Source organism: Siniperca chuatsi, linkage group LG15 (genome assembly GCF_020085105.1).
Source record: "Siniperca chuatsi isolate FFG_IHB_CAS linkage group LG15, ASM2008510v1, whole genome shotgun sequence".
Taxonomy (NCBI): Eukaryota; Metazoa; Chordata; class Actinopteri; order Centrarchiformes; family Sinipercidae; genus Siniperca; species Siniperca chuatsi.
Window position 1 is genome coordinate 4,741,358 of NC_058056.1, and position 19,601 is coordinate 4,760,958.

Consider the following 19,601-nt stretch of genomic DNA (forward strand, 5'->3'; position numbering starts at 1 on the left):
GATTGGAAACTACAAACACTTCTTTTGAGCCCTCGGCCCTCAAAGCCGAAATTTCACACACGAGAGGTGTCGCCATACAATCTTTTTTTGTAGGGACATTCTCAGAAACAAAGGTGAGAGACAAAATTGAATGCTTTTAATTGTTATACTAAAAGGTTACTATGTTGTTGTACATAGTAGCCCTATTTACATTAGGGGTTCACAAGGGTCGTGAAACTGATTTTCAGGATAGTATTTCGCAAGTACTTCACACACTGAAGTGTCATCAGTTTAAGATGTTGTGTGTGTGTGTGGAAAAGAATTAGGTCATTACTTTACACTTTATGTTGATTTTACAGAGTTGTTACAGAGAAATGGATTTCACAACCCAAGTGCAAACCAGTGTGTATGAATGTACTTAAAATAGAGATGCAGACTCTGAAGTGTTAAGTTTTCTGTGCATCTATTTTTTTTCTGAGGAACACTGAACAATATTAAGGGCAGGTGGTCTACATTAGGGGAAGACGAGAAGTAGAAATACTTTCAAGAAGCAGCAGCACTGAGGGCACAAGGCCAGGCAGAGGACCTTAGCCCTGAGATGAGGGAGCTCAATATTAAAAGCATAAGAAGCAGCTGAAGTTAGAGGTTTGGAAAGAAGCTTCATTTACTAGTCGTTAGTGGTATCATTATAGTATTAAATGTAAGGATAATTGACAGCAATTGTGATGTGAGCAGAACATTGTGACAAATAATTTGAGTGTTTATATTTAGATTCTTTAATCATTTCAAATGAATTAATCCCAAATAAATATTCTCAGTACAACCACATGTAGTCTGTAGAAAAAAAAGTAGTCAAATGTTTACAAGGCTATCGGCATCAAATATTCTCACATTGTCAAAAGGCTTATACCACCCCTCTCAAACTAAATTCCTACTGGTTGGACTAGTCTGTTCAGATCAAGGTGGTCAGTTGATGCATTAGTAGTCAGATATGGCTATGAGTCCAATTATTAGTGGAGTATTAGACTCCACGCAAACACAGCTAATGTATAGTTAATGTAATCTCCCTTGGCACTTATTTCTCACAGTTTTTTCACCTGTGACAACACTGTTTTCACAGAGATTGCCTACCCTGTTATGAGTTGTTTCTTCTGTGTATGTTGGATTTTTAAATGTAGGTTTTGTCAATTTTGTGTATAATCCATTATTTACTATTTTTGTGGTTGTCTTGTTTACCTAAGTATTGTGAAGGTGTCCAAGCTTGAGGCTTTGGGTGTGGAATCAGCCATTTTGTCATCTGATTGCCAAAAGTCCAGTTTACTGAGCAGCAAAGGAACCACTGATTTCTTGACTCAACACACACAGTGAACAACTTTGCACTGCATTTCAAAGGTGATACTGGTTATATGAAAATCCACACAATGGACTTAGGCCCGTAATAGTGCAAAGATACATAATACAGTTTTATGAAATTAATAGTTGTTGTCTGCTGTTACATTTGCAGCCAGCCACAACAGCCAGTACCAAATATCAAGTCGATGTACTGTTTAACAACATGCATTTGCCATTTGGCTCTATGCAAAGTGTGAAAAATCAGGTAACCAAAAAATAATACAGGCCTACATGTGAGTCCTTGTATAGTGCTGGACCATTGCAAACATCCAGAACAGGTTTATTGCATTTTGTCATAGATTCTGTATGTGTTTTTAACACTTTGTGAGGGATGTGACACTATCCCTCAGTTGGAGTTTTCATGATTATAGTGGAACACATTTTCAAAGGCATATTCTCTAGAATATCCTTCAAGTATTAACTTGAATGTGACTCTAGTGACTGTAATGGCCCTTGGCAATGGTTTTATATTTTTCATGCTCATCAACCTATTCAGTAATTAAATTACATGTCTAACATTCCTGTGAATTATATTCCTTCTTTGATACTGCTGTGTGATTATTTTTTCTCCAGCAATGCAGGAAGACCAATTATTTGTTGTGCTCATACTACTTATACTACTATAAGTGTTCCTTTTTTGCCTCAACACATCAGATGCAGCGCCAACCCCACTGACATGGCAGAGGACAAGGACATGCAGAAGGTATGCCGAGTTGTTTTTATTTTATCTTTAAATAAATATTTAACATTACACTTAGGAAGTATCCTTTACTAGATATGTAACTGTGGACAATTAACCTCATTACACAGGACATTTGACCACGGTACACATCATTGTATGATGCAAATAATATGCCCAAATCTTCAGCTTTGTGTCATGGCTTAATGTCTTCAAATCAACACACACAGCAGATGGCATCCAGACAAAGTTGGTGGAAGAGATATTAGAAGCCATGTGTGGAAATGATAATTCTTCTTGTAATTGTAATACATTTTGAATGCCATTCGCTACAACTCAGTTTTTGGTATTGCTTAAAATTGAGCTGAAGTAAAACTTCTGTTCTGAGAAGTCTGCCATTGACATTTGACAGAAGCTCACTTGTTTGAAAATTATATGAAAGTGACATTAAACAACTTTTATAAGCTTGGTATTCTGATCATTTTGCACTTTGAATTGGCTGTTGAGATTTAGATGCCAATAATGCCACTGTATCTATTTCTGATTAATCATTTACTATAACCATTGACAGTATAAATGCTGACAAATTATATTACAAATTGGTAATAAAGATTCAAAATTAGTATTAAGAAAGATGTTATTGTGTTTTGTTTTATGTACTTTAAGTGCAAGCAGATGGAAAAAGAGTCCTCAGAAACAGCCACTAATGTAGCCGATGTAGCTGATGACTGCAGATTAAGTTATCTATCCAATTTGTGGTATTCCGCATCAAATTACAGAGGCCCTGCACCCACTATTTCAGATCTTGCTGACACTGTATCAGAAGGTAGCAATTATTTATTTTTATTTAACCTTTATTTAACAAGGACGTCCCATTGAGATAAATAACTTCTTTTTCAAGGGAGACCTGGCCAAGATTGGCAGCAGTACAAATGAAAACGAGAGCACAAAGAATACTGTCCACTATTTTTCTTTGAAATATAAATACAGAGGTAAGATGCCAAGAATAACTTTTTAAATGAATATGTACCAGTGCATAAGCCTACGAATGGCTAGAGCAGGCCAACCTACCTGACTGTATAACTCACACTTGTGAGTTTATGCTTTAAATTAGTAATAAATAAACTTGCATCAAATTGAGAAGTTCAACTCTGTACATCTTGGCAGATAGTAAAATTATATTTGCTACTGCGAGGGGAGATTGTGGGTGAGGTTTTTAAGCTGCAGCTTGTTCTCTGGGGGAATCCATGCATGACTGGGTGCAGCCATACTTCATTGCGACACGCCGACACATGATATACAAATCAATGTATGTTGATGAATCGCCCCAGCCCTAGTGGACAGATGAAGCTACAGCAGCTCTACAGGACTGTCACATATTCAGAGGCCGCCACCCAGGAGAACCACATCAATCTTGAGGAATATACAGCACCAGTGACATCATACATCAGCAAATGTGTTGATGGTGATCACAAAGACATTAAAATCATTCTCCAACCAGAAAGCCTGGATGAATGGAGAGGTGAGGGCTCTATCCAGAGCCAAAAAAGCTGTCTTTTAGTCAGGGAATAAGGAAGCATTCAACACCGCCAGAGCAAGACTGAAAGCTGGCAAAGTGGAAACATCAGGAGAAACTAGAGAGAGATCTCAACACCAATAACACTAAAGATATGTGGCATGCGATTAAATGCATCACAGGCTACAAAAGCAGGAGCGCCCCTATCATGTGTGAGGCCAAGTTACCAGATGAACTAAACACATTTTATGCTCGTTTTGATCTCCTAAATAAAGAGTCAGCTGTAAAGTGTATTCTGCCTCCAGAGGCCCGGCCACTGTCAGTATCCTGCTGAGAGTGAATATGAGTAAAGTTGCTGGGCCTGATAACATCCCTCGCTGTGTACTAAAAACGTGTGCCAAACAGCTAGTTGATGTTATTACTGACATTTTTAACATATCACTGTCACAGGAGATCATTCCCACCTGCTTCAAGACAGCCACCATCATTCCTGTACCTAAAACGTCTGTGGTATCTCATCTAAACGACTACCATCCTGTGACACTCACTCCCATTATAATGAAGTGTTTTGAGAAACTGGCAGCCATCTCCACTGCCCTCCACTCAGTCTTCACACACCTTGAGAAAAACAACAACTACATCAGAATGCTATTTATTAATTTCAGCTCAGCATTCAACAGTCTCCCCTTGTAAAACTTAGCACTTGGCTTGAGTACCACACTCAACTGGATATTGGACTTCCCCACAATCACCAGAGCCCCTCAGGGCTGTGTACTCAGCCCTGCAGAGCAGAGCCCAAAGTATAATAAAAGACAATACCCACCGCAGCCACAGCCTGTTCACCCTGCTTCCATCTGGTAAGAGATATAGACCACCAGACTCCAGAGCAGCTTCTTCCCTCGGGCTCTGAGACTCCTTAATTTACAGTGCATCTGGAAAGTATTCACAGCACTTCACTTTTCCACATTTTGTTATGTTACAGCCTTGTTCCAAAATGGATTAAATTCATTATTTTCCTCAAAATTCAACAATACCCCATAATTACAACGTGAAAGAAGTCTGTTTGAAATCTTTGCAAATGTATTACAAATAAAAAATGAAAAAAAAAATCACATGTACATAAGTATTCACAGCCTTTGCTCAATTCTTTGTTGAAGCTCCTTTGGCACCATTTACAGCCTCAAGTTTTCTTGAGTATGATGCTACAAGCTTGGCACACCTATTTTTGGGCAGTTTCTCCCATTCTTCTTTGGAGGACCTCTCAAGCTCCATCAGGTAGGATGGGGAGCGTCATTTTCAGATCTCTCCAGAGATGTTCAATTGGGTTTAAGTCTCGGCTCTGGCTGGGCCACTCAAGGACATTCATAGAGTTGTCCCGTAGCCACTCCTTTGTTATCTTGGCTGTGTGCTTAGGGTCATTGTCCTGTTGGAAGATGAACCTTCGCCCCAGTCAGAGGTCCAGAGCGCTCTGGAGCAGGTTATCATCAAGGATGTCTCTGTACATTGCTGCATTCATCTTTCCCTCGATCTTGACTAGTCTCCCAGTTACTGCCGCTGAAAAACATCCCCACAGCATGGTGCTACCACCACCATGCTTCACTGTAGGGATGGTATTGGCCAGGTGATGAGCGGTGCCTGGTTTCCTCCAGACATGATGCTTGCTATTCAGGCCAAGAGTTCAATCTTTGTTTCATCAGACCAGAGAATTTTGTTTCTCATGGTCCGAGAGTCCTTCAGGTGCCTTTTGGCAAACTCCAGGTGGGCTGTCATGTGACTTTTACTGAGGAGTGGCTTCCGTCTGGCCACTCTACCATACAGGCCTGATTGGTGGAGTGGTGGATGGTTGTTCTTCTGGAAGGTTCTCCTCTCTCCATAGAGAAACGCTGTAGCTCTGTCAGAGTGACCATTGGGCTCTTGGTCACCTCCCTGACTACGGCCCTTCTCCACCCGATTGCTCAGTTTGGCGGCCAGCTCTAGGAAGAGTCCTGGTGGTTCCAAACTACTTCCAATTACGGATGATGGCGGCCACTGTGCTCATTGGGACCTTCAATGCTGCAGAAATTTTTCTGTACCCTTCCCCAGATCTGTGCCTCAATACAATCCTGTCTTGGAGGTCTACAGACTGAAGTTCTTGGACTTCATGGCTTGGTTTGTGCTCTGACATGTACTGTTAACTGTGGGACCTTTGTATAGACACGTGTGTGTCTTTCCAAATCATGTCTAGTCAACTGAATTTACTGCAGGTGGACTCCAATCAAGTTGTAGAAATATCTCAAGTATGATCAGTGGAAACAGGATGCACCTGAGCTCAATTTTGTCATGGCAAAGGCTGTGAATACTTATGTACATGTGATTTTTTCATTTTTTATTTTTAATGAACATGCAAAGATTTCAAACAAACTTCTTTCACGTTGTCATTATGGGGTATTGTTTGTAAAAGGAAAATAATGAATTTAATCCATTTTGGAATAAGGCTGTAACATAACAAAATCTGGAAAAAGTGAAGTGCTGTGAATACTTTCCGGATGCACTCAGCACTTCACCATGTGAATTTGTTTTATCTCTATGACTTATTATTATTCATCATCTAATGTATATAAATATTGTATTTAACATCTGTTTCTGTGAATAGCATAAAGGGAACTGCAACTTAAATCTCATTCATACCCATGTGTTATAAAATGATAAATAAATCTGTAAAAACTTGTAAAACCTTTAGTATGTGTGTGGCAACTTGAGTATGCTCATTCCTTGATTGTGCTCATTCCCTGATTGAGCATTTTTTTAAACCACTCGTTTAAGGTTAAGGGAAGACACTGGTTATAGTTACAATAAGTACAATTTAAAATAATAATAATGTCAACACTGACTACTAACCATGGTAAGTAATAACTTCCTCTGTGCTGAATTTTGGCAATGAATGTAAACTAGCAGTGCACAAGAGTGACACATTGTATCTGTAATTTATAGGAGACATGGACTGCAAGATGTAGCTCAGATGCTTTATTGGTTTCACAGATAGTAGATTTTTATGCAGTAAAGACTAAATGACAGCGAAGCTGTACTGTCACAGAAAGTGCAGTCTGACCCAAAACTAGAATCAAAAGCACACTCAAAAACAGAGGTTGAGGTGGGAAAACACTGAGGCAACAAATGGAGAGGTGAGGAATGACAGGATCTTTTACAGTCCCATCAGATCAGCTGACTAAACAGAATCACAGTTGAGGCCCACCACCTGCAAGTACAGGAATTGAAGTTGGTTGTGCTGTCAATCGGGTGACAGGCAAGGGCGTGGGCCTTGACGTGCTGAACCCTGGCTGCAAGAATGTGTACCACTTCAGCAGTAATGCATTAGTTGTACCAGACTATCAATTTACTAATCGATCTGTGTTCCAACCCTCAACTATTGTCATGAGCTTTGGGTAATTACCACACCAATCATAGATACAAGCAGCTGAAATGAGTTTCTAGGCTCAGCCTTATAGATGGGGTGAGGAACTCAGACATCCTGGAAGAGATCATCGTAGAACCAAGGAGGTTCTCCAGGCACGTCCAACTGGGACGAGAACCCGGGGAAGGCCAAGAACACGATGCAGGGATCACATTGCATCTGGCCTGGGAAGGTCTTGGGATCCCCCAGGAGGAGCTTGAGGGTGTGGCTAGGGGAAAGGATGTCTGGGCTGCCTTGCTTAGTTTGCTGCCACCACAGCCCAGACGCAGATAAGAGGCAGAATCCAGATAGATGGATGGATGGACAGTTAAGGGGTGTTGGCTTCCGGTAAAATACTACTTAAATTACTTGTAAGATATATCTGTGGTTCCTTGCTCCAAGCTCCTCTTGCAGTCTTCGCTCTTATCACTTCATAGTCACGATGGCAGAAGGAAAGCAACCATGGTCCCAGTGGATGAATCTTCTATTTTGGACACTACATGAGCTTTTTAGTGCCATCCTCAGGGAACAATGTCAGCTTTGCACACAATCAATCTTACAGTTTAAATTTGCTAAGCACATTCATGATCCCCAGAGAATGAACCCTTTTGATTTAAATGAACCCCTGCCCTTACCTCTTGCACCACTAGGAGGACAAATATAAGAATTGAATCCCTACTGGTAAGACTCTAAGAGTAAGACTTTCAGAATGTGGTTTGTTCCATCCAACAAAGTACACAGAATGTTAATATGTTCATATTAGTCCTGTGATAGACTGACAGCCTGTGCAAGCTGCTGCCCAGCCTTTTACATAAATCATAAATAGAAATGAGCCCATACTGAAAATGGATGGATGGTGGATAGAGGATTCAGTCTGCTGTGCACTGCCTAAATGCTGCCCTTCTGCAAAGGTTTAAATTGATTCAATTTATTGTAGTGAAAATGTCTTCACATAGATTTTTCTCACTCTCTTTCCAGTCCTATCTCCCATTTCAATTATCTAACTACATGCTGTACATGTACATGCTGACGCATCTATAGTCACAAACTGAGCCGTTACATAAACTCAGAGCTCTCAGTGGATCTGTTTGGAGGATGGAAACATCTTCTTTGCAAAGAATAGTTGCCCTTAGAGAGACAGATATTTTAAAGCAGAAGATGGAGCATTGAGGGACATTGTCGGTAATAAAGATAAGGTAAAATAAAGAGAGAGGAAGTGAGAGGGTGAATCCATTAGGATTTTTACTGCCCTCAAACAGTATATATCCTGAGGGCACAGGGGTAGGGAGTGGTTGCCACCAAAGTGCTATTGATCACATCACTGTGTTATCTTCTCTACTTCAGAGTATATAAGTCATGCCTGCCTGCAGGAAGTATTGTGTGTGTGTGTGTGTGTGTGTGTGTGTGTGTGTGTGTGTGTGTTACAACGGGTATCAACTGCATGCGTGTGTGGGTGGTTGAAGCACATATCGACAGAAGCAGCTTGACATGCCACTGACCTGCAGTGTCAAGTTATTGAGCTTGAACATAATGCAGAGTGATTACGCAGCAATGTTAATTCACTCCAGCAAGTCCAATACTAACAGTGTCACCCTGGACACACACCCACACACAAGCGCGCACACACACACACACACACACACACACACACACACACACACACACACACACACACACACACACTTACAAAGGCTCTGAGTTGTTCCCAATTAGCTCACTCAAATCAGACAAACACTGAACCCTGCTGAAAATTTTGATTTCTTTAAACATGCCACACTGTCATATTATAAAGAGTACGGTCTAGACCTGCTCTATGGGAAATGAGATATGAGTGCAATGAGATAACGTCTGTTATGAGTTGGCGCTATATAAATAAAATTGAATTGAATTGTCAGTGTGTCAAAGGTCCAGTATATAATATTTAGAGGGATCTTTTGGCAGAAATGGAATATAATATTCATAAGTATGTTTTCATTAGTGTATATTCACCTGAAAATAAGAATTGTTGTGTTTCCATTACCTTAGAATAAGCACTTCATATTTACATGGGAATGGGTCCCATTCTATGGAGGCCACCATGTTGCACCGCCATGTTTTCTACAGTAGCCCAGAACGGACAAACCATACACTGGCTCTATAGACAGCCTTTCACGTTTTTAAGTTGAAGTGGCAGCTTGACGGTGGTGGAGCAATAGCACCGGTTGGTATACAAAGAAGAAAGTAGAGGAAAATGTGTTCGCTGGTGCTGGCTAACCATTTTGTTTTTCTGAGAAGTTTGAGAAACCACATTTTTACAAATGGAGGATCATCCTTATTATTTAACACAAGCAAAAAAAGAATCCTCGTCGTCAAAGAAGCAAAACATGAAAAAGCAAAACAAAATCAGAACAGGAGATGGCATAAAACAAGGATAAACAGTGGTGTGGCCTTTCCCAAATCGAAATCGCTGATGAGGGACAAATGTTTACAGTGATGCAGAACTTGCCTGTTTTCTGCTGGACAGCTAATGTAGTCTACAGTGTTATTTGTTGTTTGATAGCTTTAGCTAATGTTACAACATGGCCATGGGCATAGTTAACAACAAGTAACCCTTTTCCCTGTGTCAATGTTGACAAATATCTAATTGCTACCAGGATTTGTAATTGTTTGTAATGTGTGATTGTAATTTTGCATGTATGCACCAAAACTAGAATTTATCTTATTATTAATTTTATTATTATTTGGACCTAAAAGACCCCGTGACATTAGTGAGATCAACTCACAACTGCTGAAAATGGTTGCCAATAAAAGTGTAATGTTAAACAAAAATACTTTGGAGCTCATGTCAGCCAACAACTAACATTACGTTAGCCAAACTTTACATTTTACAGTCCTGGTAGAAAATATTTATGTAAGCTTATTGCTAATTATTAAATCAAAACTGTGCAGTGCCTATACCTGTCATGGTTTCAGGGTTTATGTGTTATTTCCTGTTTTATTTTGGTAAGAGTTTTCCCTCATGTGTCTTGTAGTTTTACTTCCTGCTTTTGATTGTTACCCTGCCCTGATCAGTTTCACCTGTGTCTTGTTGTCTCCCTTCTCCTGTGCACCACGGAGACTCAGCCACCCAGCGCCACAGTGATGTCTCCAGTCCTGCCTGATCCCCATTCGGAGGCCTGGCCAACTCCAGCTCCTCGGTACCAGTCGGTGGCCCGGCCGACACCTGTTCCTGAGCTGCAGCAGCTTCCTGAACTCTCCGTGGTGCAGCGGTCACCTGAATCTCCTGAGCTGCATCAGTCTCACTCCTGCCTCTGCCAGATCGCAGCAGCCACATCCTGCCTCTGCTTGATCACAGCAGCCGCCTCTTGAACCTGCTGAGCCGCAATAGTCACCCAAACTCTCTGTGCTGCAGCAGCCTCCTGAACCTGCTGAGCCACAGCAGTCACCCGAATTCCCTGAGCTGCAGCAGTCTCCTGAATCTTCTGTGCTGCAGCACACTCCTGAATCTCCTGGACTTTCTGAGCTGCAGCACACTCCTGAGCCTGTTGAGCTGCAGCAACCCGCTGAGTCGGAGCTACAGCAATCTCCTGTTTATTGTGACCTGCTACTGTCTGTGTACATAACACTTAAATTCCCCAGGTAAAGTTCTCACTCACCACTGCAGAGACCCAGGGTTCATGGGAAGCCAGTAAGAGTTTGCATCCCCTATACTCCTGTTGGTTAGTTAGGGTGTCTGTACACTGAGGTGCAACTTGGGAGGAGGTAGCACAAACCTCACGTTTATTACGCCATCTCAGTTAAAGTGACAAGAAATGGCTGACAACACCATGTGCCTGTGTAGCAGTGACAGTATGATATAACTGCAAAAATTGGACATTTCAAATTTTCTAAAAGAACATTATGATATGATAGTCAAGACAAGTATAACACGTCTCTGTTAAGCAAAGTACTCCAATTAAATTAATGCTATATTAATGTTGCTGTAAATTTAAAGCCACCGATGAGAATTTCTCAGATAAATGGGAGATATTTTGAAATTGTCTGTCTCCCTGCTAGCTAAGATGGACTCAAGATGGATTAAAAAAAGAGAGGAAAACAAAACGAATGAGACAATAGAGTTTCAGGTTCAATGGTAGATTGTTTTCCTTTGTCCACTCTTATCAGTCTCTGTGCCAAAGAGCTCTGTCTCAGCATATTGATTAAACATTGTCTATTGTGCAGGAGCGATTGTCTCAGAGTCCACATGTCCAAAATATCAATGATCTCTACTGAAAGTCAGAGAGGTGATCGAGAACAGTCACATGGTAAAGAATATAGTTCACATGAAGGAATGAGAAAACAGTAATTTCGACCACTTGCTGTACATACATATTGTTATAAATGGGATGTGCACAATATGTGTTTTGAATATACAGTGGTGTGCAAAAGTGTTTGCCCCCTTCCTGATTTCTTATTTTTTTGCATGTTTATCACACTTAAATGTTTCAGATCATCAAACAAATTTAAATATTATTCAAAGATAACATAAGTAAACACAAAATGCAGTTTGTAAATGAAGGTTGTTATTATTAAGGGAAAACAAAATCTAAACCTACATGGCCCTGTGTGAAAAAGTGATTGCCCTCTAAACCTAATAACTGGTTGGGCCACTCTTAGTAGCAACAACTGCAATCAAGCGTTTGCGATAACTTGCAATGAGTCTTTGCAGAATTGTTGTAATTCAGCCACATTGGAGGGTTTTCGAGCATGAACTGCCTTTTTTATATTCTCTCTGTGTTCATTATGTGTTAACATTGTATATAAATTACCATATATCTAAAAGAAGTTTTCTTTAGTGTGTGGAGGTTGGTAAGGGGTAGATAAGGTACTGTACATGACATATCTGGTTGGGGATGGTGACAAAGATAGTGGTAAGTGGGCTAGGTAAGTGAGGAGAATGGAAGGCAGATTAGGTTAGTGACAGAGTTGGTGGCAGGTAACTGGTAGATAAAGTAAGTGATATACCAGGTGGAGGGAGATGACAATATGCAAGAAAAGGTAAGTATTTACACTAAGTTGGTGAGTGACATAGCTGGACTAAACAGATTAGTCAGTAGATTAAATTTCAATCAGGAGAGACAAGTGAATGAAGTAAAGATAGTGTTTATTGAAACAGATGATGTGAGATGTTAATCTTGACAGTCTTTGTCACTTAGACTCCACAGGGAGATTTTGGTAATGGAGGGCATCTTCCGTCAGCAGTGGTAAAATAAATCCTCCCATGGAGTCCAGACACTGGTGGTGGTGGTGCTGGCTGATGACTCTGCTGAGGATGATATCTGAAGGGGTTGATGGAATGATGAGCTGATGGACCTGTGGTAATGGGGAGGTGGAGAGGCGTTGCATGAACGTACTGAAGGCAGAGAGAATCATATTTAAACTGACGGTAGTAAGATGATAGGTTGACAATGAAGGTATGTTACAGTGCTATTGGATAGATGAGACCAGCTGATGGAACAGCAGGTATCCCAATTTGACAGCCCTGGATAATGACAGCAGGAAATATGAATGAGCATGTGTGAGAGGAGTGAATGGCAGGATGGAATGAGAATTAACTACGCCTAAGCATGCAGAAGTATAGTCTTCCTGACTGAACTTTAGCTAGAGCTTCATCAGTGCGTCCATATTTTGAGGTCTGCAACTGGTAGACAGGATACAGTAATGGTTAACACTACTGCTTGGCCACTGTGACACTGGGGTTCGTAATACCAATCAGGGTGCCTACAGTTTGACCATCCAACAAGCAATTTAATTCAATTTTATTTATATTGCGCCAATTCATAACAGAAGCAGTTTCAGATGAAGGGTACTAGCAGCTTGAGACCAAGTAGCTAACATGGTTATGAACACATACACACACTTTTCCTTGCCACAGTATGTGAGCCTGTATGGTTGCCATCTGTCAGCTATGAAATTACATCAACCAACCACCACAGACACAAAATCATTCAGATTTTTATTTTTAGGGGTCTAAGCCTGAGTGGGCTCGAAACCACAAATGCAAGGCATCATGGTGGCCAGTACCAGTGGTGCTGGGAACCCTATTGAAATCGGTCAGATATTTAGTTTTATTATTTTTAGGCTCAGATTTTAGGGGCAGAGCGGCGAGAATTGGTGACGAGGACCTATTGAAATTCAAATGATCATTATTATTATTATTAATGCATGGCATCGTGGTGCCCAGTACCAGCGGTTCTGGGAACCCTATTGAAATTATTTTAGATTACAGATTATTTTAGTAATCGAGTATTCTGCCGATTATTCCATCCATTAATCGGATAAAAAATACTTTATTAAAGACCAATAGTAAATATACAAAAGAGAAAATAACACGTCTCTTAAAATGAACAACTAATTGGTTTCCTTTTTAGAAAAATCTACATTTTTATTGCTTAAATTGCTTACAATAATATTATCTGTCAAAACTAAACCCATTTAGTGCATTTAAGTGCCATATTACATTCTGGGTTTTAAAGAAAAAAAACACACCTTTTGTTTAAAAAAAGGTATATATACTCAAGTTTCAGAACTACAAGTTTCAACCTAACTACAGGGAGGCACAATGTAAATACCACCTGGAATATATGTGTTCTTTTTAAATAGTAGAATAGTAATTGTAGTGTTAATATTAATAAATTAATAATAATAGGAATGACAAGTATAGGAAAAATAATGTCAGTATTAGTAACAGAGCCAATAACAACAACTGTAGTAGCAGTTGTCGAGCAGGACCACGGGGGCACAAGTGGCCCACAACGACAGATCCAGTCTCTGCAGCTCCAGAGGCAGAAATACCTGCTGAAAGCGACAGAAGGAGAGAGGAGAGAAACGAGAAAGCACAAAACTATGGGAGAGAGAAGATGTTGAGTTAGTAACATGTAGTAATGGGATAAAAATGCATACAGATGGAAAGGGAGAGAAGGAGAATGGGAAGAGGTGCATCATGGGAAGTCTCCGAGCAGTCCAGGCCTGTAGCAGCAAGCCTTCATATACCTTGTGTCGGGTCCGCTCTGTGGACTGGATGCATAGACTGTTACTTTATATGCTTTCTGCTGAGATGCTGAAGCATGGACATTGTGCTATTGTGGTAGGCTACAATGGACACTCTGTAGTTTTCGTGGACACTTTCTGTCGCTTTCTCTGGCCTGTCTCTTCTCTGCGCCCCTCGCTGTTTTCTCTCTCTTCCTCCTCTTTGTAATCTGCGCTGTCAAATCACACCAAAGACACTCTGTACCGTATCTGATCACACATAGTGTAAGCGCATTGCGCGACAGTAATAATCATCCGTGCGAACCACAGTCCGCTGTGTATAGTTATATGGATTAAACGAAGCTTCGATGCAAATAATTTCAGTCAATGATTTTTAGTAATCGAGTTACTCGAGGAATCGTTTCAGCCCTAATTGAAATCGCTCAGATTTTTTTTTTTTAGGGTCCAAGCCTGAGTGCAAGGCATCGTGGTGCCCAGTACACCAGTCGCTCAGACAAAAATTATTATTTTTTTTTTATTTCCATTTGGTGGTACTGTAGCCTACACCGTAAGAGTTATGCAAGTGAAATTCACAGGGGAGGTATAGACTGGTGCACACACCAGACACCAAAAATGACACATGTCCACCAGCAGGTGGCTCTATAATCAAGGTAAACGCATTTTGGCCAGTAACTCCCACATAGTAAGTGGCACATTCGAAAATCTTAAATGCACACGTTCCCTGAATTGAGCTGCATCTTGTGATATAGGCCATTTTTGCCTATAATTGTTTTTTGCAAAATTGCAAAATATGCAAAACCTACTTTTTCAAACTCCTTCTAGGCAGTGAGTGAGTCCCATCTGCACGTAACTGTGCACATAGAACATATGGATGCTCATGATCAAAATGTATTAAAAGAATTTTGATACTCCAAAAAATGCTGAATATGTTGACAGTCGTTATGTAAATGTATAGATGATTTTATGCTACTATGCAAATTTGTGGTGACCTTGGATATTTTGAGATAATATGACTCGTAGTTTTAATAAAAGTTTAGATATAAAGAGTTATTGTGTAAATTTAGTTTTCTGTCCAAATTTACAGTAGTGAAGGGAGTTGTTACACAAATATATGTCGTATGGGGTGTAGTATGTGGACCCAAATGCAGCTGACCAGGATACGGTATGAGGATGAAGTAGCCAGATGACTACAGTGTTTATTGGGGTGAAGTAGCTTACAGGCAGGTATAAGCAGACAGACCTATAGGCAGACAGGCAACAAACAGGTAACGAAAAATGCACCTAACGGCGACACACACACGCATGACAGGAACACACAACGATCCGACAATGAACAACGGAAAAGACCTGGACTAAATACCCTAAGGGAGGTGAGACAATGAGACACGGGTGCAAACAATCAAGGAGGGGCCAATAATCAAAACTTTCAAGGCTAAGTGGTAGACGTCGGGCGGACGATCCGAGGGCTGGGTATGTGGGGAGCTGAGGACCTCGGGCGTATGACCTGGGGGTTGGACAGGGAGCCGGGGACGGGCCAGCAGGACAGGGAGCCGGTGATGGGGAGACTGGTAGAGGAGCTGGCAGAACCAGTGATGTCCGGGAACCCGGAGCCTGCCTGCCTCCAGAGAAGGAGGGTACTGCTGCGACCCAGCAGAGAATTCAGTGGAGTGCTGCGACCCAGCAGAGAGTTCAGCGGCGTGCTGCAACCCAGAGGATGGTTCAGCGGCGTGCTGCAACCCAGCAGATGGTCCAGCAGACAGTCCAGCAGACTGTTCAGTGGCGTGCTGCGGTCCAACCGGGCCAGGAGGTGGCTGCGATCCAGCGGCGACTGGAGATGGCTGCTGCTGCGATCCAGCTGCAATGAGGGGTTGTTGCTGCTGCGATCCAACCGGGAAAGGAGGCGGTTATGATCCAGCGGCGGCAAGGGATTGGTGCTGCTGCGATCCAGTGGTGGCAAGGGATTGGTGCTGCTGTGATCCAGCCGGGAAAGGAGGCGACTGCGATTCAGCGGCGACAAGAGGTCGGTGGTGCTGCTGCGATCCAGCCGTAAAAGGAGGTGACTGCGATCCAGCGGCGACAAGGGGTTGGTGCTGCTGCGATCCAGCAGGGAGTGATGATCGCCGGAACTGGATCCAGGAACTGGAGGCAGCAGCGAAGCAGGCAGGCAGCTGTGGGAGCCACACTTCCTCCTGGAGTGTTTCCCAGAAGGCGCCATGACAGCAACAGACTGAGGTACCCCCTGGCTTGCAGGCTGAGATGCTGACTGGAGACTAGCAGGTAGGAGGTAAGCATGCAGGGATATGAGCTGGGGACCAGCAGGCTGGGGTGCAGGCTGATGACTGGCAGGCCGGGGTGCAGTCTGATGACTGCGAGGACCACCGAGAGCCAGGCGGGTACCCAGGTATGGGTTCGGAACTGGGACCGGTTCGGGACAGGCAGATTGCAGGCCCACATAACCAAGCCTGACTGATAAAGGGCCGATAGGCAGACAGGCAACAAACTGACAGGGAGCATGCAAAGTGTAAAGTCCAAAATCCCGACACGGTCCAAGGGAGACAAAGAATCCATACAACCAAACTCAAGGGAAGAAATGCCGGGAACTGGGCACAGGAACAAGGTACAACGAAAAATGCCCACAAAAAAATACGGCCAGACGGATTTAGAAAGTAAATGGCATTGTCATTTTATGTATAATTAAAGACTTTGAGTTTATTTTAACTGCAATGGGTAAAATCTAACAGGTCAGCAGGACACCAAAAATATTAAGATTCACATTAGGAATCACAGGACATTTTCATGGAAATTAAGTCATGAAAGATACCTTGTTATGGACCAAAGTGTTTTGAAGAGGAATTTCTAATCTGATGATCAGGTCAGGAGGTCAGCAAACACAACATTCATCCTCTGGGCGCCACAAATATCCTCACCAAATTCTATCTCAATTGGGCCAATAGATGTCAAAATATCTTGCTATGAACCAAACTGTTGGACTGACAGGAAGGGACATGCATGGCAAACAGCAATGAACATTGATGAAAGCTTTTGATTTTTTAGATGGGTGGACATAAGTGAGCTAAAATGTGGCTTTGGAATCAATTCAGCCAGCTTCCTCTGACAGCAAGTGTGTTATTGATTAATTATTACTATAAATTTCAAATCAAACAAACTGCATCACATATATCATGCCGAGGTGGACCACACTGACTGGCATATTGGATTTTTAATTAGAGGAAAATATCAACAGTGTAACCAAGAAAATTTTACCAAAAGGCTTAAGTGAGTGAACTTTCTGTGAAGAGAATAAAAAGGAGAAAGCCAGAGGGTGAGAGACAAAAAGAGGGACAGAGGGAAGAAAAGAAACACTTACCCTGTACTTACCTCAGTGGTGAGTGAGGCAGAGTGTGGTCTGTGCTGTATTGTGAACAGCGTGAGCCAATTGACTGTGACACCTCATTTTTTAGCCTGAACACACTGGAACAGAGGTACAATGACATTGCCGTCGCCCACGCTGCAGTGCAGGCCACCGGCATCTTTCTTCAACACACATGACACAATCAGACTCTCCCACCTATTACCTGAGCACCACTGAAGAGTGATTCAAAGTTGGTTTTACTCACAAATTTGATGACCAAAATAGAGACTTTGTAATTTGTCAACTTTTCTACCCAAAGCAGAAACTGTATCTCCAGTTGTGTTTTAACAAAACAAATTTATTGTGAACATGTTGATCTACTGGGTGAGAAAACCATAGTTTTTGTGTCTAAAATATTTGCAATCACAGCATCAGGGTGTAGGGCAATTTTAATTTGTGATCAGTACAAAAGATGTACAACAATGCAACAAATTTAAGGATGATAACATTATGGGTTATGGTTGAGGTTAGCATTATTATACCTTTATAAGTTATAAGTAAGCACCAACTGGGAAGCACACTAAGTGACCCAAATTGAACACACCCGCAATGTTGTGTTGGGTCTTGCCAAGCTAAATGCTCATGGTGGATCTTCCAGCGGGGACTTCTACCTTCAGCAAGGAGTGCACAACTTTTGTGCAATTTAGTAAAATTCCTGTTACAGCTGTGACTGCCGGCTGCTATTCTCAGCTCAAAATTATTATAAAAAATATATGAGGACCACAGTGGGGCAAGAGAGGCTGAGTGGAATGCACTTACAATGAAGGGACAGAGAAGTCACACCTAGGGAAGATTGTGGAACAGGCCATTTGATTTATGTAGCTTAATAATACATGCTATATTGGCTGTGGTGTTCATACGACATTTTATTAATTGTTGGACAGTTTTGTTCGATTTCATGGGTTTTGTCCTCTTTTCTGGTTATCTTTAAGGTGGTTACATATTTATAATAGTCAATAGTCTGCTCCATGTATTGGCTGCAAAGTTCCCATCACGGGCATCTATGCATAGGGCACCAAGTGCAAAACAGCCTAATAATCATCAATCATAATAATCATAATGATTAATTATTTAAATCTAAGATGAAGCACAACTACAAAAGGCACCATTAGACCATTAGGCAATACAAGATATAGCCTACATACAGTACATGCCCCCCTCCTCCATCTCCCTGTGGTTTGCGCCTGCCCTGAAGCCAGCCCAGCGACAAGATCAGAAAGAATGGCCCCAAAAAGACAACAGGAGTCTGGGGCAGAGAAGAGAAAAAAGAAGAAACTGTGGGATGAAGCTTGTGCATTGCTTACAGGTATGTTAATATGTTAATTCTTAAAATACTGGAAAATTTGCTTAAAATCCTGGTCACCGGTGGACTGCTGCGTCCGTGGGCCTGTCGATACATATACAGTGCCTTGCGAAAGTATTCGGCCCCCTTGAACTTTGCGACCTTTTGCCACATTTCAGGCTTCAAACAAAGATATAAAACTGTAATTTTTTGTGAAGAATCAACAACAAGTAGGACACAATCATGAAGTGGAACTTATTATTGGATATTTCAAACTTTTAACAAATCAAAAACTGAAAAATTGGGCATGCAAAATTATTCAGCCCCCTTAAGTTAATACTTTGTAGCGCCAGCTTTTGCTGCGATTACAGCTGTGTCGATGTGTCACTTGGGGTATGTCTCTAGCAGTTTTGCACATCGAGAGACTGAAATTTTTGCCCATTCCTCCTTGCAAAACAGCTCGAGCTCAGTGAGGTTGGATGGAGAGCATTTGTGAACAGCAGTTTTCAGTTCTTTCCACAGATTCTCGATTGGATTCAGGTCTGGACTTTGACTTGGCCATTCTAACACCTGGATATGTTTATTTTTGAACCATTCCATTGTAGATTTTGCTTTATGTTTTGGATCATTGTCTTGTTGGAAGACAAATCTCCGTCCCAGTCTCAGGTCTTTTGCAGACGCCATCAGGTTTTCTTCCAGAATGGTCCTGTATTTGGCTCCATCTCCGGAGATTTCCCATCAATTTTAACCATCTTCCCTGTCTCTGCTGAAGAAAAGCAGGCCCAAACCATGATGCTGCCACCACCATGTTTGACAGTGGGGATGGTGTGTTCAGGGTGATGAGCTGTGTTGCTTTTACGCCAAACATAACGTTTTGCATTGTTGCCAAAAAGTTACATTTTG

At 41.7% G+C, this 19,601-nt stretch overlaps 1 protein-coding gene and 1 long non-coding RNA gene across 3 annotated transcripts in view; one reads left to right on the forward strand and one right to left on the reverse strand.

Moving 5' to 3' along the window:
* On the forward strand, nt 1-11,319 carry LOC122861660. Of its 2 annotated transcripts, none has more exons than XR_006374544.1 (3): nt 1-113; nt 2,026-2,074; nt 10,093-11,319. It is a non-coding gene; the product is annotated as an uncharacterized LOC122861660 (long non-coding RNA). The 2 variants fall into 2 exon arrangements; XR_006374543.1 differs by lacking the exon at nt 10,093-11,319 and adding an exon at nt 2,182-2,284.
* Nucleotides 11,320-12,178: 859 nt separating this feature from the next.
* Nucleotides 12,179-19,601, reverse strand: part of adck1 (aarF domain containing kinase 1) — a 165,019-nt gene continuing 157,596 nt past the window's right edge. The window contains exon 11 of the mRNA XM_044166396.1: nt 12,179-12,327. Coding sequence (XP_044022331.1) covers nt 12,210-12,327 — 118 coding nt within the window. The 3' untranslated portion in view covers nt 12,179-12,209. The remainder of the gene's footprint in view (nt 12,328-19,601) is intronic.